General features: G+C 31.6%; 2 protein-coding genes across 7 annotated transcripts; one reads left to right on the top strand and one right to left on the bottom strand.

Moving 5' to 3' along the window:
- Window positions 1–1,755: 1,755 nt before the first annotated feature.
- LOC107630973 (AAA-type ATPase family protein) lies at window positions 1,756–7,523 on the bottom strand. Of its 2 annotated transcripts, none has more exons than XM_016334272.3 (8): window positions 7,347–7,523; window positions 5,073–6,700; window positions 4,774–4,993; window positions 4,435–4,620; window positions 4,119–4,334; window positions 3,131–3,785; window positions 2,454–2,506; window positions 1,756–2,124 (listed from the first exon to the last, which is right to left on the bottom strand). In XM_016334272.3, the coding sequence occupies exons 2-6, from the start codon at window positions 6,648–6,650 to the stop codon at window positions 3,157–3,159; spliced, it is 2,829 nt and encodes a 942-aa protein (XP_016189758.1). In that variant the 5' UTR covers window positions 6,651–6,700; window positions 7,347–7,523; the 3' UTR covers window positions 1,756–2,124; window positions 2,454–2,506; window positions 3,131–3,156. The 2 variants fall into 2 exon arrangements, with proteins under 2 accessions (XP_016189758.1, XP_020977651.1); XM_021121992.2 differs by lacking the exon at window positions 7,347–7,523 and adding an exon at window positions 7,089–7,210.
- Window positions 7,524–14,498: 6,975 nt separating this feature from the next.
- LOC107615751 (uncharacterized) lies at window positions 14,499–19,189 on the top strand. 5 transcript variants are annotated; one of them, XM_088503297.1, is made up of 6 exons: window positions 14,499–14,708; window positions 16,136–16,311; window positions 16,813–17,010; window positions 17,632–17,784; window positions 17,872–18,099; window positions 18,535–19,189. In XM_088503297.1, the coding sequence occupies exons 4-6, from the start codon at window positions 17,695–17,697 to the stop codon at window positions 18,661–18,663; spliced, it is 447 nt and encodes a 148-aa protein (XP_088359423.1). In that variant the 5' UTR covers window positions 14,499–14,708; window positions 16,136–16,311; window positions 16,813–17,010; window positions 17,632–17,694; the 3' UTR covers window positions 18,664–19,189. The 5 variants fall into 5 exon arrangements, with proteins under 5 accessions (XP_088359423.1, XP_088359424.1, XP_088359426.1 ...); XM_088503296.1 differs by having other exon boundaries at window positions 14,506–14,708; window positions 17,690–17,784; XM_088503298.1 differs by lacking the exon at window positions 16,136–16,311.
- The last annotated feature ends 1,739 nt before the right edge of the window (window positions 19,190–20,928 follow it).

The following is a 20,928-nucleotide window of genomic DNA, read 5'->3' as shown; positions in this document are numbered from 1 at the left end:
ATGGGCCAGGGTGCTAGTTGGAAAGTATGGGAAAGGGGCTAATCTGCTAAGGGAAATCATCATGTTGGCCATCTAGTAGGAGATGGGGAAAGAATTATTTTTTGGAAGGACGAGTGGATTGACAACGGTGTAAAGCTTCAGAATTGAGCATCGCCAATAATTACTCAAGAAGAGCAGGATTGGAATGTTAGTAAGTAGAGGAAACTGGGATATTAGCAGACTCGACACTCTCCTCCCTAATTACCATGTAGAGAAGACGGGGAAGATAGAATTATTTGGAGACCTAGTCCGAGAGGAGAATTCTCAAATCAAGCACACATACAAAGCTCTTATTAATCAACAGACTGACAATGATCAAATTTGGAATGGCAAGCTGCGCACAATGGCCTCCTAACCCAAGGAAGAACAGCTGTGTGGACAACAGGGAATAATCCCCTCTGTATGTGGTACAATGCAGAGGTGGAAACTCCTATTCATGCTATAAGGGACTCTCATCTGGGCTTCATATGTAAACCCTCCCTATTTAAACCAATTCTTCAGCCTGAGCATTAATGACTGGATTCATTTAAACCTAACAAGAGACGTTGGAGATGGAAAAGCTTCTTCATGATAACTGCTTGGATGATGTGGAAATTTCGAAATGAATATACTCACATGGGGAGGAATGATCCGGAGAGAATCATGAAGATGAGAATTAGAATGATGGTGGATGAGTGTTACAGAGTCACTCAGGAAGAAAAGAAGGATAACTCCCCCTCTGTTAGGCTTATAAAGTAGAAGGCCCTGCCGAAAAACTAGTTGATGTTAAATATTGATGGAGCGTCAAGAGGCAGCAGTGGCGGTGTGCTCAGAAATGATATTGGAGGTTGGATCACAAAAAAGATGGGAATGCAAAAGCCATCCAAGTTTAAGTTAATGCTATCAATATAGGGCTTGAGATAGCATGGGAAAGAGGAATCGGACAGATCATAGTGGAGACAGATTCTAAGAGCAGTGTGGAATTGATCCAAAACCCACCGGAGACCCACCTTGAGTTGACCCGACCTATTCGCCGAATTAGAAGGACGATGGGGAGGAACTGGGATGTGAAGGTGATCCATGTGGTGCGTGAAGCTAACAAAGTGGCTGATGGTCTAGCAAATTTTATTCTGGATAGTGAGGAAGAAAAAGAGTTCTTTGAACACGCTCCTGGAGTCGTGAGGTTATCACTTTTTGCTGATAGTTCAGTGGTTCTTCAACCCCGAAGAGTGTAGCTGTGTTTTCCTTTTTCAAAGCTATTAACTCGAAGCCTAAAAAGAACTAACCCATTTCCACCCTTAAGTCAAAATAAAAGTAACATCAGCCAATCACCAAAAAAAAAATGACATCAGTCACCAATAACCTTTTCGTATTCGTTAATAAATCCATCCTATTTATCTCCACCAAAAAACATAATCCAGCCTAATTATAGCAACTTTCAATCTCACGCATTCAGTACTCCCTCATCTAAATCGAAAAAGAAAAACTACTATTCTATCGACAAAGTATAGGGATTTTGATTATTGGATGACCGACAATTGTGTTTTCCTTTCTAAGGCCCAACCGCCCAAGGAATCAATCTGTCTAATTCTTTTTTATGGACTTGGGGTTAATTTTATTTAATGGAGTTGACAAAATACCTCATCATAGCATGGACTATAAAGTTTAAACTTTAATTCAATGTGATGGCTCAGGCATTATGCGAATTTGCAAAGATCCCCAATGTACATAGAAGTCTCCAACAAATTTTTCACTTTCCTATTTCCCCAAACTATGAAAGCATAGCAACAATAGATAAAGAAATTAAGTTGTTATTACTTATTAATGATACGTGTATGCCAACCTTATATAGGTTTTTAAATTGAAGCAAATAGATCAGATAGAAAATAGATGAGGAGATATGTAACAATCCTAATGAATAGGAAACTTAGCTATCTATCTACTTGTGTTGCATTAACTTCACCCTGTGCTCTTCGCAATGTGTATCGCTACTCACAAAATTTTCCAAGATATGCAACGCAAGGAAGCTCTTGCTGCAAGGTGATAAACTCTTCAGTTACTCGGTCGCGGTGTCCGAGTTTTGTTGCTTGAGTACCATATCCGTGCCTGAAAAAGAGAACACTTAACCGTGAGAATATAGGGGAAAATGGGCAAAAGAATGCACCACATTTATGATAAGATGCACTCGCATTGTTTGATTCATGAAATTGTGTATGGAGTTTAACTGTGATGAGTTTCTATGCAAGTATGATGCATGGAATGAGGTGCTAGCTGTATACGAAAGCTATCAAAATCATAACTACGATAACTAACTGGTTTGTTTCTTAACTATCATAGCTAGCATAGATCATGAACTCAAACCATAACCTTAACAACAGAAGAATGAACATTCTAAAAAACCCTGAAATCCAAACATTTTTCCAAACCATCCATACCTTCCTTGAGTGTTGCAGGGTCCTCCAGAGTAAATTTGAATGAATAGTTTTGGCTGAAAAAGAGAGCAGATTTTTTATAAGTGTTTCAGAAAAATCGCAGCCAAAAATTTACCCAACATCCTTACAAAAATTTCAGGATTTAAGCAATAATAGTTTTCGTTAGAGAACATAGTTAAGAAGGAAAACAACTCTCTTCTCTTTCTAAGATTTCCTTCGTCACTTTCCGATCAAAAAGAATCTTCTAGTTTATGTAATACCTTGTATGGAAGAATGATAGTTGTTTACACATTAAGTAACTGGACTATAGTAGAGTACAACTATCATGTCACTAAAGAAAATATTCAAGGAAACAAAAATAAAAGAATATTATTTTCCATAGGAAAGTTACAATGTTCTACAGCCCAAATGACTTTCTTACTTTATGCAGAACACTGGTGAATAAGATGAACATATTATATCAACATTTAAAATCAGCTCCATCTTGAATGTAACTTTTAGCTGATTCTATCGAACTACCACAGATAAAACTAGATTAATATTCAGTGTCAGAAAGTTTAGCAAAGTAAACAGCAGCCCTGGCAGTCTGGCACTATATAATTCATGCAGTTTTGCAGTCCGTTACTAAGATCCAAAATGATGATTTAAGGAATATATGATGATTAAGATGCGAAACGTACTTTTCCTTGGCGGCTTGACACAGTTGTTAGAGTTGTGGGGGATAAACATAGTGGCTTGAGAAAACAAAATCCTTCTGTTCCGATGCATGCGATGAACAGAATTTCTTATGAAGCCAGAAGGTTCGAGGAAAACACTTAGATTGATAGTCTAAATCGATGTTTGACGAAGGTAAATGGGCCTGATTGCATTCCTCTTCCTTAAGAGAATCAGCTCTAGAACATGAATTCCTTGGAGTCTCTTGAGTAGACATATTCAAGAATGTTTTCCCCGAGCTTAGCAGATTACCTTCGCAACTTCTCAAAGCTGCTACAACATCAGGTAGTGGCACCCGAGAACCAAACTCAGAGGAACAAGTTAGAGTCTGATCTTTCATCATAGGCTTCTCAGAAGTTTGATCAGCATAGTCTGATTCGCTTCCTTGGTCGTCAGAAGGCATCGATTTCCGTAGAATTCTTCGGGAACAATTAAAGAAATTGAAAGATGACCTCTTTAGTCTGGCATACCTAGAAGCTGTGGCACAAGGTACGTAATTGATCCTGAGCTCAATGTTGCAACCCAATATGATCTGCAGGTAACTTGCAATCAGTTTCCACGACTTCTCGGCTCTAGCTACACTGTCACGACGGTGGAATTCCAACTCAGCAGCTGCAAGGCCTGAAAATTGGAACATTCTCCATTCATTAATTAGTATGCAATTTACTATGGAATTTACATCTCATAATAGACAAGAATAATTCTCTTTTCTTTAAACATTAAAGCAGAATAAATAATGACAGTACTGGGAAATATGTAATCCATATAACATAGTATATTCAAGCATTATAGAAGCATATTATCAAGATATGGTAAAGAAAAAAAAGCTTAAACTTTCTACATAAACAAACATAAAAGAAACTAACCACATAGTAGGAAGAGATTACAATATGATGCCATAAATTTTGAAGATGGTTGGAAAAAGAAATCGTAGCTACATGAGTGCAAATGTACCTTGATTGACACAAAGCGAAGATAACTTTCCCTGCTTCCTGAGAAAAGCCTTGAGCCGGCTTGATTGGCATATCTCTGTAGCTTTATACCATATGGAATCCAAAGTTCTTTTCTGATCCTCTTGCAATCCTAATCTATATGACTTTTCATCACATTGACCTGTAGCATTATTCTTCAAGCTCTCCCCTGTTGATGAAGTACTACAGAAATCACCATCTGTATCCATTTGAAGACAATCTTAGAGAAGAAAGTTCAACAATATGAAACCACTCCAATTTTGCCAACACCATATAAGGAAGGGAAAAGTCAAGCTCACCTCTATTGGTAGCACCTTTCAAATACAACTTGTCATCAGTTGCATCAGCAGGTGGATATTCTTCGGCACTTAATTGTAGAAGCGCTGCTGTGAACCATGTTCTTTGATTCTTTGAAATTCTCAATTGCTTCTCTGTTTCTGAAAGTACTTTTAACGCATGACTCAATTTCTGCATGTCTGCTTCAGCTAAAACGAAGAAAACACCCCGTCAGAGACCGTAGAAATAAGATAATGAGCAGCATAGAGTTCTCAATGGGAAGCACAGGCATTAATGGCATTAAAAGTTAAACAGCCAATATACACACTCAAAGCTAATAATTATACTCTTAAAGCACTAACAGGTTTGTCTAATCAAGAATCTTCTTCTGATTTCGGAATCACCGACTTCAGACTTCCCTGCAAGAATGTCCATAATAAGATTTGCAAGCTGTGAAACAAGTTGTAATGGATCTATCCGCGATCTCATCAGCTCCCGGGCTCTTATAACTGTATTTGAAGTGTCAGATGACAAAGCCAGGTCCAACAAGTCAAGCAATTCATCATCTGAAACGACACCAGTCTGCAGAACAACAAAGGTCTCAGGAAAAATGAAGAAAGTTTGAAAAACATACATGTATGGAACAAAGCATGATACTTACGAGCTCATGGGCTAAGGTAAGTGTGATTTTTTTACCAAGCAAACTCAGCTGATCAAGCATCATTTCTGCATCTCTAAGAGAACCACAAGATTTAGCAGCAATAAAATCCAAAGCAACTTGTTCAAAATCAAGACCTTCTTCAACACAGATTTTTTCTAATCTGCTCGCGATATCAACATCTTTAATCTTTGGAAAGTGATACCTCTGAGCCCGGGAAACCACACTTCGAGGAAGGTTATCCAAATCAGGAGTGATCATCACAAAAACCACATATTGAGAAACATTATCTAGGCTATTCAAAAGAGTAGCCCATGTTTCCCCGTTCAAGAACTGGCACTCATCGATAATGTACACCTTAAAGCGTGACGAAACCGGAGGAATACAAGCACTCTTAATTAGGGACTTAACCTTGTCTACATGGTTGATTCTCAAGGAATCCACTTCCTTAACATCTTTACTTCTTCCAGAAAAGAGCGAAATACACTCTTTACACATACCACATGGCCTTTGCACCTCAAGGGATAGGCAATTTAATGCCGCAGAAAATATCCTAGACGCAGATGTCTTTCCGGTACCACGGGGACCATGGAAAAGGTAAAATGATGTTATCCTTCCACTGGAAATGGCCCCCATAAGTGACCTTCCAACCACATTTTGCCCCACCAAATCACCAAAAGATTTTGGCTTAAATTTCATTGATAAACTTCTTGGAGTTTCCAAATTTGGACTATCTCCGCCACCTACGTTTCTTGTGCTTCTGCATCCATAAAGATCAGTCTCATTAGCTTGCTGCAATAACAAAGGAAGATCTTCTACTTCAGAATAATGATTTGATTCTCTAAATCTTGGTGATTTTGACCAACAACAGCTTATTCCACATCCATGTAGATTATCCAAAGCATCTTGAGTTATTCGTACTGAAGCACTATGAGCTGAGAGAGCATCACCAAAAGAAAGGTGTGGACTACCTACATGGCTCACAGTATCACCTGTCGCTTCAGATGGTTTAACTTTTGTAGTCCTGCGCTGCGACTTTCGGGTTTGCTTCAAGTTATCTACCCTCCCTAACTGCGAAGATAAATAGCACAATTCCCCGTCCCTCAAATGATTAACAGACGGCACCATGCCAGCCAGATCCAACCCTCTACCTCCATAGTTGCTGCTACAGCTTTCACTCGGTGATTTATTCCCAACAATGCCTTGCTGATAAGCATTAGAATAAACTAGCTCGTCGTCTCGCTTTGTTTCCTGGCAGGATATCCCATGATAGTTCCTCTTAGAGTTCAAAAGGCCACAATTCAGCTCAAAATCAGCAGTATCCTGCTCTCTATGTCCCTTGAATTCTAAAGTCTTTGATCTAAAACCATCATTGTTATCACTAGAACCGCATGCATGAGAAGCTTCGAGGAAGTGCAGCGAAATCCCATTATTGGAACCGTTTTCCCATTGAACATTGTCAATCAAAGGAGAGAGCTTGTTAATGCAGTTAGTTGATGGATCCCTCAGTGACCTCACCCTCCTCAGTGCCACAAGAGTTTTGGAAATTGGAATATCAACTGAATGCCTTCTACCATCCATCACTCTATTACTCTTACACAATCAAAACCCTCCAAAAATAATGCAAACCCCTACAAGCCAGAGAATAGCATCAAAAACGTAAAAGAAAAGGGATAAAAAGGAGTACTTGATTTTAACCAAACAATAGTACTTAAAAATAAACAATAAAACACAACAGAATGAGGAGGTTTTGGGGTTAAAAACAAAATTTTTGCATTGTTGCTGATTTTTAATTAATGTACTTCATCTTCAAATCTGAGTCACTATCAAACCAAAGAAATGAGAGTAACGGTTAGTTTCTGAATGTGCGCTTTGCAAGACAACTCTCCCGGGGAACACATTATCACACGCAAATTAAACAAACAGAAGAATATAAAAACCAAAGAAGTACCTTCGATCAAAAGAAAAAATATTAGAACGCCATTACAGCATTACAAGTATGGTTTTCTAAATTCTAACCTGTATAGCGCAATGTACTGGTTTCAATCCCCGTAGGAACAAAGGACAACTGGGAACGAAGTCTTAAGAGAATCTTGTGTTCAAATTTTGACACACATGAAGAATAAAAATAAAAATAAAAATTGTTGGAGATGGAAAGTGGAAACAGACAATGCCAAACGGACAAAGGTTGTGAAAAAAAATATAATAAATAAATAAATAGAAATAGATTATATAAACATATAAAATTATAGTAGAGTATAGAGCATTAGAGCGAACCTTAGGAAATGGAAAGAAACATGTTGTTGGAAAATGAGAAAGAAAAATTAAACCCGTTGAATGGAGTAACGTAGAAAACGGGGTGTTGAAAAACACGAGTCTTTGAAAGAAAGAGTGGGGTTGGAGCCTGGTGTATAGTTACTTACTTACCAGTACTTACTACTAGTTAGTAGCAGCTCAGGGTGAGTGGTGGTGAGTAGTAATAATAATAAATAGTAAACGATAGAAGATGGATAGAAGGTGGATGGAGATTGGAGAGGATAAAAGTGGAAAGAAAAGAATGGGATGGTCAATGGTGGTAAAATCTAAAATGTAATAAATGGCAGCGGTTGTTAAGCATGACATGGGGGTAAGTGTTGCTGTGTCACGGACATCTAAGCGCTCAACATGTGTCCATTTCTGTCTACAAACATAGCCCCGACTTGTTTTCTTCGTCGGAGAAGTATTGTTTTCTCTCTCATTTTATACCAAGCTTCTTTAGGCATTCTTAAGTTGAGCTAATTACTAATTCAGTTTCTCAAAAAAATCTCTAAAAAATGTTAATAATAAATTAATTTTTAAATAATTTAAAAATATGATAAAAATAATAATTAAATATTATCTTTTTTAAGTAATTAAAAAAATTATATTTAATAAATGATTTATCTATCTGATCTAAATTTTTGTGATAATAATTGAGTAAATATTTAAAATATGTAAAAAAAAATTCAGAGAAAAATTTGATTTCTCATGTTACATTTAGAAAAGAGATAAAGACTGAAAGACAAAGATTAATAGAGACTTAAATTTAGTCTTTCTAATGTGTTTAGAATAAAATATACAATATTAAATTATGTCTCAGTATTATGTTTAGTTTTAGATAAATATTGAGATTAAGAGATAAATATGAAATTTAAAAAATTAAATAAAAATATTTTTAAAAAAAAATGTTAAAAGTTTTAGCCTCTATTTTTTGAAATTTTAGTCACTATTTTCTAAAAATACTTGAGTGAAATGTTATTTCTTGTTACTGAAATTTTAGTTCTAATTGCTAATCACTAAACATAATATTTAATCTCAGCCCAAATCTCAATCTTAATTCAAGAAAATAAACATAGCCTAAAATTTTTTATTTTTTAAAAAATTTGGTCATTCGCAATAAAAAAATAAAAAAATAAATTAATATAAAATTATTAAATTTTGAGAATGAAATGCTTACAAAAAAAAATTGTATCAAAATATAATTTTTAAAATTTTTTTTTAAATATATATTTAATATCTAGTTTTTTTGTTGTATTTTTTAATTTTTTAGAGATTTAGTTCTCTAATATTTTTTGGAGTTATTTTTATTGATAATGTGAATTTTTAGGTACCATTTTAATAATTTAATCTATTAAATTTTTATGTATATGTACTATTAAGTCGTTAAAAAAATTAGTAAAAAATATATTTTTTATTTTTAAATATATTTTTTAAATTTTTAATAATAAAAATAAAAATATAAAAAAATAAAAAATATATTTTTTAAAAACTACAATTTTTTTTAAAAAAATCTTTTTTATTTTTAAAAAATATGTTTTAACATAATAAATAAACAAAAATATGTTTACATTGTTGTATCTGTAAAGATAATTAATAGATAAAATTATATTTTTATATGAGATATCTAAATATCAAATTATTTTTATTTTTTTAAAAAAATTACTTAAAAAAAATTCTTTAAAAGTTCAGCAAACTCATTATATAAGTTCTTATTTTTATAATTCTTTTTGTTCTATTTAAATTTTGTATAGTGTAATATTACGTTTTATAAGATTTGTTAAAAAAAGTTCAGAAAATCTATTTTTAGTTTATTAAAGTAAAAAAATTATTTGAGACAGTTAAATTAATAGAAAGGAAGAAATAAATCTATTGAGAAGTGTTCCTTAAAGATAAATCAAACCTTTTTCCTTTGAATTGTCTGTAAAAGCATGTCAATATTTAAATTTAACGAGAAGCTAAATTTTGATATCTTCGTCTGAATTTTTACTTTTTTGGAATTGAAAAAATATTTGTGACTTTATTTTGATTTTGTTAATGGATTTAGCTTTAAGGTATATTTCAAGAATATAATAAAATAATTTATATGGTTAATAACTTTTAATCATACATTTCTTTTAGAGTTCAAAAGAAGTAATTTTTTCCAATCAATATAATATCAGTTATTTTTTTTATTTTAATCCTAACTTTTATACACGAAACCCTCTTAAGTTCTCTAAAATAAAAGTTAAAAAATAATTTTATAATAAAAATGACTAATATCGATTAATTAAAAGTTAATATTTTATATTTATTATTTTATTTTTTTGTTGTCTATATTTATTATTTTGTTTAAAGTACTCCTAAGATATATATCTTCTTAAAACATATGGTAACAAGATCTTTTATTAATTTAGAACAATTTTTACAAATATAAGGATATTTTTAATAAAGGTATTTGCTACGATACGATAATAAATTCATACGTACCTATATGTTAAAAATATAGACAAATAGTAACAAGCCACATGAAATTTATTTTTTACATTAATATTTAATTTTTTCTTTTTTAAATATATATTATATCACTACTTTTACTAATACACCTCTTTTAATTAAATAAAAATAAAAATATATTTTTAATTTAATTTTATAAAAAGTCTTAAACATCCTTACTTTATTTGATTAGACAAAAATACCCTTTTAAATTAATCAAATTTTAGAATTCAATTAATCCTAATTTTATAGTTTCAAATAATTTAAACAATAAAACAAAAACATATTAAAAAAAAAACAAAAATCAATCTTCTTCATTTTCTCCAATTCTCTTAATCATTCGTGTCCCCTTCTAAAGCAAAGCAAAACATATCAATAAAACTAAAAATCAATCGTTCTTCATCTTCTCCAATTCCCCTAATATCATTCGTCCCCCTTCTGAAGCAAAACAGTAAAAATTCCAAACTAAAACGGCAAAAGTCTCCGACAAAATTTTCAAACCAGACTCATTCATTTGATCAAACAGCTGCAAGGCATCATCCCTTATTGTGCTATTGGCATAACCGTGCAACATCAAGTGCCAAGAATCCATATTCCTGTTGGGCATATGATCAAACACCCTTCGTGCATCAGTCATGCTCTTACAATTCCCATACATTTTAATGATCTTGTTGTTTAAATTGAGATCACTCCTGCAAGTTGATTGCAGAAAATAATCGTGTACAAAAATCAAAGAGCAAATGAAAGTAAGAAGCATCGGTTTTCACCCCTTTTTCCATCAACTCAATTGCTTCCTTAACCCTCCCCTCCTGGCACACACGTCTCAAATCAACAATTGAAGGGGTTGGCAAAGGAGGAGGAGGAGGAGGAGGAGAAGGAAGAGCTACGGGAACGTGAGCTTGCCCTGGTAGAGAACCTTGTGGGTTGAACTGGTTAGGGTTTCGAAATTGGGGAGGTTGTGGATAGTCTTGATTCCTAGGTTCCATTGGTTAGGGTTACCCTGGTTCGGATTGTTCCATTGATTTTGGTAATGGGGTGGCTAAAAATTCTGATTTTGGGATGTGGGTGGTGGTGTTGGTCTCTGTTGAGGATAGTTTTGACTCCACTGATTATGAGTATGGTTTCGACCTTGCTAAGAAAACTGACGAGTCGCATTGTGAGGTTGATAGGGGTTCTGATTATTAGGGAAATTGGAGAAGATAAAGAACAATTGATTTTTAGTTTTATTGATATGTTTTACTTTGTTTTAGAGGGGGACCCGAATGATTAGGGGAAATGGAGAAGATGAAGAACGATTAATTTTTGATTTTTTTTTAATATATTTTTGTTTTGTTGTTTAAATTGTTTGAAACTATAAAATTAGGATTAATTGAATTCTAAAATTTTATTAATTTAAAAGGGTCTTTTTGTCTAATCAAATAAAGTAGGAATGTCTAAGACTTTTTTATAAAATTAAATTAAAAAATATTTTTATTTTTATTTAATTAAAAGGGGTGTATTAGTAAAAGTGGTGATATAATATATATTTAGAAAAGAAAAAATTAAATACTGATGTGAAAAATAAATTCCACGTGACTTGTTACTATTTGTCTATATTTTTAACGTATCGGTACGTATGAATTTATCATTGTACCGTAGCAAATACTTTTAATAAAATACTAAGAATTAATATTTTTAATATCAATAAGACTTTTTTATTTTTCAATAATTCTTTTGATTTTTTTTATTTCGACGTAACCTTGTATAATTCATTCTTGTATATATATGTATTTTGGAACTATAATTGATAAAGAATATATGCACAAGGATGAAAAGACAAAAATGAATAGAATAATAAAAAATAATTAAAGTCTTAATTTATTTTTTTAATTTTTAAATACCGAAAATTTTGAATTTTTATTTTTATTTTTTAAAAAAATAATATATATATATTTAACTTTTATTCATTTAGATATTAGAACGATAATTAAAATGATGAATTGTGCTCCTAATTCTTAGTGAATTATTTTCCTGATCGATCCCAATTATATATTCCACAATTCTTACAAGAAATGAATCTTTTGACGTTATTTTCTAGTTGTTGAAGTTAAATAGAGAAATCAAGAAAAATAAATAAATAAATAAAACACGCAATAAAATAAAAGTGTTTGTTTTGGTATAATGATAAATTGATATGTATTAATACCACAAAAATGTGGATAAATTAAAATATTCATGTTAGTATTTAATTTTTATTTTTTAATATATATTATATCATTATTTTTACTAAAATATCCTTATATTTTAATAATAATAAAAACTATCTTTTAAAATTAATTAAATTTTAAAATTATTAACTTTAATTTTATATTTTTAGATTTTAAATAATTTACAAAAAATATCAAAATACATGTGATTATTCTTCCGGTTAATCCTCATGAACCCTAATCTCTCATGGTCATTTCATAAAAAAACAAAAACACATATGAAAAACCAAAAAAATAATTAAAAAAAAAGCTCTTCTTCATCTTCTCTAGGTTTGGCGAAAGGACAACTAGGAGGGACAACATCTTAAGGTCACCACAGAGTCGTCGTCGCGCGCCTAACACCTAGTCCGAGTTGAATTGTCGCAACAGATGCAGAATCATGCCGTCTTCATCGCATCAGAGGAGAATCGTCTCTGTCACTACAAGAAAAATGTTGAGTACCGTCGGATTTAGTATCGCACATTAGTGTCAGTTTTACCTACGGATTTACCGACAGTTTTGATGTGGAATTCGTTTAGTCAAATCCTTATTGGCGGATTTCCGTTTTCGACGGTAAATTCGCCGGTAATACTTAGGAGGGAAAAAGGGGGAAATAGGCATGAAAATTAGTGTGGGATATATTGTTGGAACAATCTGCCGATAAACCCATTTTAGTGAAATGCTGCGTTTTGGTGAGCCACAACGAGTTACCGTTGGATTTATCCGCTGGTAGTGAGCTCTAAATTTCAAAATGCCAACCCTCTCTCTCTCTCTCTCTCTCTCTCTCTCTCTCTCTCTCTCTCTCTCTCTCTCTCTCTCTCTCTCTCTCTCTCTCTCTCTCTCTCTCTCTCTCTCTCTCTCTCTCTCTCTCTCTCTCTCTCTCTCTCTCTCTCTCTCTCTCTCTCTCTGCGCCTCCATTGTAGCCACTTTTCTTCTCACCGCTGACAGCTCGCCAGTCTTTGCGTCACCAGCTTCTTCCCCTGGTCCAACACACTTCGTTATCCACCACCAGGTACAATTCCGTCATCGAATGCCAAGTCCAGGTTAGTTAATTTTTTTTTGCTTTTAATCTGTTTTTCATAAAAAAAAATGTGATTTGGTTAATTTAGTTTGTAATGTGTTTAGAATGATTTAGCTAAAAATAATTAGTTAATTTTTTGTGTGTTTGTAAGCTCTTATATCTTATGATACTATGTATGTAATGTAATTGACTAATTGCATGGTTTATTAATTTATAATGAGACTTGAATTTGTCAATTTGTTAAATGGAAGACTTAAATTTATCTAATAGATAGCTTGCTAATTATTGATTTAGTTATGCTACTGACTGCTGATTTTGTGTGCGTTTGCTAATTTTGAATTTCTTGAATGAGAAGTTTGTTAATTTTTGTGTGTTTGCTATTTAGTTATGCTCTTTATAATTTCATATCTTGAATCTTCCAATGGTTATAGTTCTAAGAATGAGTGAATAATATCATGAAAATATATCTATATGAGAGAAATTTTGTTGGAAATAAATAATATGACCAAAATTCAATCAATCATGTGTCAAATAATTTGATATTGTTATTATATTAAAATGTTAATATAATAATATCCTTGATTGAATTTAGAGACATTAATAATTCAGAAAGATATATATATATATATATATATATATATATATATATATATATATATATATATATATATATATAGTCTTCATTGGATGAAGATTAATAGATCTCATTTATTAAATTATATATATAGATGGTGTGAATATAGAGATATGACCATTGAACTGACTCAATTTGAGAATTCCTAATGGTTATAATTACCACATATTTGTCAATAGGATATTCTCAAGATGAACATGATAATAGAGTTTCCTTTGACCTGCGACTATCATAGTAATTAACAATGTATTTATTATAATTTGATTCCGGACACCTAATACTCTAGAGTGCTAGTTGAATGGATATTGGATATGATTTAAATACTTGTAGAATTAATGATTAGTCAATAAGGAATCTATCAACTCTCAGTAAAGAGTTTGAGCTCTATGATTATAATGACTAAGATGAATAAAACCTTGGCCAAGGAGATTGAATGAATGAAGAAATGAGTTTCTTAAGTGATTTACAGTTCATTATAATAATGGTAACAAGTTAGAGTTTGACATTTAAACCATACTCTAAGGGGGTGTATGGTTGGAGGGAATGCAAGTATATTCCCAGGAATTCTAAGATGGGAATAATTTATTTCCATGTTTGGTTCAAGATCTAAAAAATCATTCCTGGGTATATTTTATTCCAAGAAATTGAATTCCCACTAATTTAATTCCCATCTCTTCCCTGGTTATCTTTTATTCCAATCCCATTGGAATGTATATAATGAAACAAAAAGACTAAATTACCCCTGCTATTTAATACAGATTTCAGCTTCTTCTTCATTTCTCTCTGAAGAAGGAAACGGCGAAACCCTAGCAGAGCTTTGTTTTTGTCCCCAAATCAGTGAGACTTCACCAACGCCACCGCCACCGGAGCTGCGCCGGCACCACCGTTACCCTAAACGGAAGACTGGTCTCCTTCTCTTCTTCGAGTTCATGTTCGCATTGCTTCTCTCTGCGAATTTTCTTTGAATTCTCTTCGAATCTCTCATTAAGGTTTGGATTTTTTTATGCTTTCTACATCATATTACACTAATTTTCTGCAATAGACTGCTAATTTGATTATTTATTTTCTATTTTGCTTGATTCCTTAGATGCTCTCTGTGATTATGTTGCATGCAAACATCGTGTTTGATGATTTGCCTCAAATAAAGAGTTTAAGCTTGTTGTCACCGATTTTGATGATTTGATAATTTGTTTTCTGCCTGGTTTATTAACTGCTTCTGTTGTATAGTTTCAGCTCTTGAACAAAACTTGAAGATCACTTTCTGTTTGTTGCTGTTTTTTTTAATCTTATATAATAATTGCTGAATTTTAATCTTTTGAATTTATTAATGTTTCTTTCTTTGTCTTGTTCTGATGCCTAACTTTTTTGTTACTTTGATGTTTCAAGAACATTTGATTAGCCATGGCATTACCATTAGTTTCATATTGAAAACTGGTTTCCATGGTGTAAAAGGTTATTGGTTGTGGTATTCTTTAGTTTTGTTAGAAGCTTTTATAATTGGCATAACTATTTGTTAATATTTGTTATTTGTCCAAGTAGTCAATAATGAATACTGTGCTTTCTCTTTGGACTTTGGTCTTCTGTTTCCTTTTGGTCTTTCTTTATTGTTAACTATGCTTAACACTAATCAGCTATTCCATAAAAATTAATTAAAACACTAACTATAATTTTACAGACTATGATTATCAATAAACTACCGTTTTCACCATATCAAATTTAAACAATGGCTCTAACTGGTGAATACTACCTCAATACTTTTGTTGCCTTAATTGAGATATGGCCTTAGAGAACTGAACTTTATTTATAGAAGAGTTTATCTACTCTGCACTTATTTTTTCTTACTTTGCAATATGGTATTGGGATCTATGTGAGATTTATTGTCCTATTATCATTTTTATTTCAGGTTGTGGGTCCATTTCTCTACTATATATCTTGTCCCTAGATTCATTTACTTCCTACTGTTTTATGTAAGTCCATGATCTCGTAGCTCATGGAAGAAATCCCCATGGTTAGGTAGCATTTGGTTGCTGTTCCAACACAAATAAGATACAGACGTTAGAGACCAAAAACTTAAAACTGTCACTATCCTCATAGTTATCAGATAGTTTATATACTTTCGAAATATAGGGACATACATAACATGTCTCAAAGATGATTTTTTAAGTCAATTTTTGAACCTCCAAAATGCAGAGAAGCAAGAGACACATTTTAAGATGAATATGCGATGCATAAATATTTGTTTATTTCTTTTGCTGGTATATAGAATATTAAAAAAAGAAAAAAGAAAAAAGAAAAATAATAACATGATAATAGTTGTGTCTTATTCATTGATTGTTGTATGCAAGTTGATATAGTTTATCTGAGAAGCAACAGTTGAATTTATTATTCATTTGTCAACATTATTTTCAATTTCCAGGAATATAGACACATATCTTCAAGAAGAATTTCTTTTTCTTATTCATCCAAACCTCAGCCTCATCAGTTTACCATTTTGGCCCGCAGCACTCCTACTTACCCCGGTTGCAGCATCAGTGATAGTGTTGAGAACTTCTTTAAAGACCTTTATCCTTCTATATACCTTTATCCTTCTTGGTGAATACCGCGTTGAAATTTTAGTTTTTGTAAATTTATATTTTACTCTTTTTTAAGGGGTTCAAAATTTTGTGGCTTTGATTCTATTCTACTTATTTGTTCACTCAAGATTTTTTAGTATTTCCTAAGAATCATAGTATGAATAACATAAACTCGTGTAATCAACAACTTCAGGGAAATACAAAATTACTTATTACTCCTATATTCAGAGTACAATATTGAATAACTAATTAACAACTTTCTAATAATAGTAGGTAGTAACCTCAGAGACAGTTATAATCTGACTTTGAAGTTTACCATGATTGACTAAGTTATATAGGTTTACTAAAATTTCCATTGCCTTTATACTTGTATAGAAATTATTGATTGAGATTTCATGTTTGGCCTAATTAATTCTTCCCCTCTATGAAATACTTGTTAATTGCTGTTCTTTTCATACTTGTGTGATTCCTTGCTTTAAGATGATGAAAAATTGTCTTGTGTTATTTTCTGCTTCTATAGAAAATGGAAGAGAATACTCGACCTAATTCAAAGCAAACTAAGCGTCAATGGACGCCGCACGAAGATGCAAAATTAGTTTGAGTGTTTGGTAGAGCTTGCAACTACTTCTTGAAAGTGTGACAATGACACGTTTAAATCCGGTTATGGAAAACATTTGAAAAAAATGATGTATGAAAGATCCCTGGATGTGATCTTAAGGTACAGTTTTTTTACATAATACTTGTTTTCTTTATTTATAATTCTATATTTGTGTTATAATTGTATAGTTTACAAAATATTTTATGCTTCTATATTGAGATGCTTTACTGCTGTCATTTATTTTTAAGCTGATGATGGGATAGAGATGAAAGGACCAGAAAGAATTTAGTTTGAATATATAAAAATTATAATTTAGACAAAATTGAAAAATCAAGGATATGTTAAGAAGGATGCCTTCAGAACTAGATAACATGCATGATCTATGAATGCGATTATATTATATTATCATCATTGATTTAGATTCAAATTATATGATCGTCAACTTTTTATAAATGCATAATTTTAATTCATAGATGCACTTTGGTGATCTTTATGTTGTTGGGTTGTTGTGTTATTACGAATTGGTTCATATATGTAGTCTTAAAATTGCAGTGTTAAATTAAATAAAGAAACTTTATATTCAACTTACATATAAACTTTACCTTATTCATAATAAGTTGGTTATTCAAAAACTGAATGATTATTACTGCTCCATACATTCACTATATTTAGTTATTCTTGGATGAATTGTGGTGTCATATACAGAGTAGTAATAATTCTAAATTGTTTTGTTATGTTTAGGCTAATCCACACATTGAATTAAGGGTGAAATTGCTAAAAAGACAATATTTTGCAATAGTTGAGATGATGGGCACAGCTGGGAGTGGATTTGGTTGGAACGACAAAGATAAAATGATTGTGGTGGAGCGACAAATTTTCAATGAATGGAAGAGTGTAAATTCTAAATAACTTTCTTAATACAAATTTATTTATCTTAAGATTTTTAATATTAATTGCTTATTTATTTTCTTTTAATTTCAGTCCCATCCTAATGCTAATGGCCTCTATAATAAACCATTTTCATATTTTGAGGAGTTGGGAATAGCATTTGGTAGAGATAGGGCTCAAGGAGGCAATGCAGAAAATGTAACTCAAGCAGTTGCTACAATGGAGGCTGAGCACGAAGCAACCTTGAGTGATCGGCAAGTGAATGAAAACACCCAAGTAAATTTGGAAGAGACTGAAATGGAATATGAAGCTGATTCTCAAGTACGTAAGTAATTGACTCTAATTCATGTACATAAATTCACTTATTGTTGATCCTACTGCTGTGTATTTTCTTGGATTTTGGAGTGATTCTTCATTAGTTCATTTACTTTAATCTATGCTTGTGACTAGCCTTAACTATTCCCATCATGTTGAGCATTTAGATAGAAATACTGATCTTCATTTCTATGGAGTATAATAACAAAGAAAAAAAGGATATGAATGTAATTATGCAAATAAAATTAGAATCATGGTAGTTAATATTCTATTAGGTTCTGTTTAGTTAGTTAATGTTGTTAGTCTTGCTGGCCAAGGCAGAGATAATGCTTGTATATTCAAGTGTAGAGCATATATAATCAGTTAGGCTACTTGTTCTTCATTTCTATCAATATTGAATAATCTTCTAATGTTCCTGCTGGTGTTGCTTTCAATTTTTAGGAGCCTCCAACTCTTGGTGTTCCTGTTGCTCCCGGTGCTTCTGCTGCTCCTAGTGCTTCATATATAGAAAAGAATAAAAGAAAAAGAGGGAGAAAAAGTGAGGAAGTGATTGACATAGTAGTAGAATGAATGAGAGATATAAAAGGTGCTTATCAAGAACACACAGTTTTAGTTGATATGGTTTCTTGTTTTAAGCATGAGAAAGGAGCTGAGCGCAGAATGAAGCTAATGGCACTGTTGAGAGATGTTCCTGGTTTGAGCGATGATGATAGAATGAAGGCTGGCCTTAGCATTCTAAGGGACAATAGTCTGATCGACATGGTGTTCCAACTTCAACCGAGGGAACTTTTGCCATTTTTGAAGAAATTACTTTAAATATTGCTATTTTTGAATTTTTATTGAATATTATAGTGACTTGATAGGAAGACATTTGTGTCAATTGTTGCTGTTATTTTGTGAGGAATATAAGTAGCTAAAACCCTAGTTCCTGATGCCATTATATCAGGTTTTAAGATCCATGGAAAACTAGTTAAAGTTCCTCTTGAACTAGAATGTGTAGCAACTGGTGATGGCTTGATTCCAAGAAATGTTTGTTGAAAATTGATGGTGGATTTTAGATTTTTGTTGCTTTGTGTATAATTGATCACAGATTTTGCATCTTTGGAAGTAATTACAATGCTAGGAGAATAGAGATGCCGCCATTCAGTTAGTTGAGGATCATCTAAGATGAACACTGCTCCTTTTACATTGTCATAGTCACTAATTTAATTATGATAAAATTGATTTTAATTAAACATTTGTTATTAAGGGTATTATAGTAAATTTATTAGTAGAGATAAAATTTAGAGTCGATAATAATTTAACTAAAGATATTTGTTATTAGGAACATTTTAGTAAATTTAAAAAAATTTAGAATCAATAATAATTTACTAAAGATATTTGATATTAGGGGTATTTTAGTAAATTTAAAAAAAATTAGAGTCTAATAATTTTAACTAAACATATTTGTTATTAGGGGTATTTTAGTAAAAAATTTAGAGTCAATAATAATTTAACTAAACATATTTGTTATTAGGGGTATTTTAGTAAATTTAAAAAAATTAAAATCAATAATAATTTTAACTAAACATATTTGTTATTAGGGGTATTTTAGTAAATTTAAAAAAATTTAGAATCAATAATAATTTTAACTAAGATATTTGTTATTAGGAGTATTTTACTAAATTTAAAAAATATTTAACTTTTAGTCATTAATATTTTAATTTGAATGATTAAGGGTAATTCTGACATATTACATAATATGATCAAGATATTTAAACTCAACCAAACAAAAATTTAGTCATTCCTAGGATTATTACATAATATTCCAATGTATTAAATTTTACAACCAAATATGGGAATCATATATTCCAAGTAATCTCATTCCTAGGAATATAATGCCTAGGAATAAGATTACTTGGTAATAAAAATTAATCTTTGAACCACACACACCCTAAGGGTTAACCAAGAGCTGAAAAGATGGAAGGAATTATACTTTGTTCTTCTAAGGTTCTTAGTAAAAATATATTACTTCATACTATCGGGTCGTTAAGGAGTGTTACTAGATGCCAACCTTGATTAGTAAATTTAGTATGACTAATTTACTACCCGCTTAGTATTGAACCTATGGGGTCACACACTAACGAGTGTTCTAATCTTTGCGGTAGAATTATTTAATTATTGTTTTGATTTGATCAAATAAATAATTATATTAATTCAAATAGAATATTATTGTATTCTTTACTAGTACCAAGAATATAATAATAGAATGATAATTAAAAATATTAAATGAGATTTGAGAATAATTAGTTATTCTATTTCTAAATTTGAATTCTAAATTTGGATGAGATCCTGACTGATTTTGTTTCAAATTAAGTTATGATATGATTCATAAATTTGAAAGATTCAAATTTAAAATAATAAGATATGGTTTAAATTTGAATTGAGATTCAAATTTAAAATCAGTAACAAGTCTCATACTATATATATGTATGCCAAGAGTAGAGGAAATAGTCAAATAGATGAGAATAAAACACAAGAGTTTTATTCTTTTATCTCTACACACATAAACGTATGTGAGCCTAATTCTTGGAGAAGGATTTTATGGCGTAAAACGAGTTATAAGAGGTTTCTCAATTTAGATCAGATGTCTATTGGTCAAGGAGTTGACAGCAAAGGTTGGTCTCAGTGTGGATACGCATAGCGCCTTCGTACCATCGCAGGAGAAAGTGATTTTTACTAGCGTATATAGGTATTTAAATCTAATTTATACATATATTATTGGAATAAAGTTTAAGTATAAAATAGATCTTTAGAATTTTTTTCGTTGCGTATTATGAACATATGGTAATCCTT

Source organism: Arachis ipaensis, chromosome B1, assembly GCF_059453495.1.
Source record: "Arachis ipaensis isolate K30076 ecotype BB chromosome B1, ASM5945349v1, whole genome shotgun sequence".
NCBI lineage: Eukaryota > Viridiplantae > Streptophyta > Magnoliopsida > Fabales > Fabaceae > Arachis > Arachis ipaensis.
This window is presented reverse-complemented; position numbering and strand designations above follow the sequence as displayed.

Coding starts and splice junctions, on each gene's coding strand:
- LOC107615751 (XM_088503298.1), top strand. CDS start 17,695: ATGATGGGCACAGCTGGGAGTGGATTTGGTTGGAACGACAAAGATAAA. Junction 17,785..17,871: donor TTTTCAATGAATGGAAGAGT/GTAAATTCTAAA, acceptor TTTTAATTTCAG/TCCCATCCTAATGCTAATGG. Junction 18,100..18,534: donor AATATGAAGCTGATTCTCAA/GTACGTAAGTAA, acceptor TTCAATTTTTAG/GAGCCTCCAACTCTTGGTGT.
- LOC107630973 (XM_016334272.3), bottom strand. CDS start 6,650: ATGGATGGTAGAAGGCATTCAGTTGATATTCCAATTTCCAAAACTCTT. Junction 4,994..5,072: donor TTACCTTAGCCCATGAGCTC/GTAAGTATCATG, acceptor GTTGTTCTGCAG/ACTGGTGTCGTTTCAGATGA. Junction 3,786..4,118: donor TTCGCTTTGTGTCAATCAAG/GTACATTTGCAC, acceptor TCCAATTTTCAG/GCCTTGCAGCTGCTGAGTTG.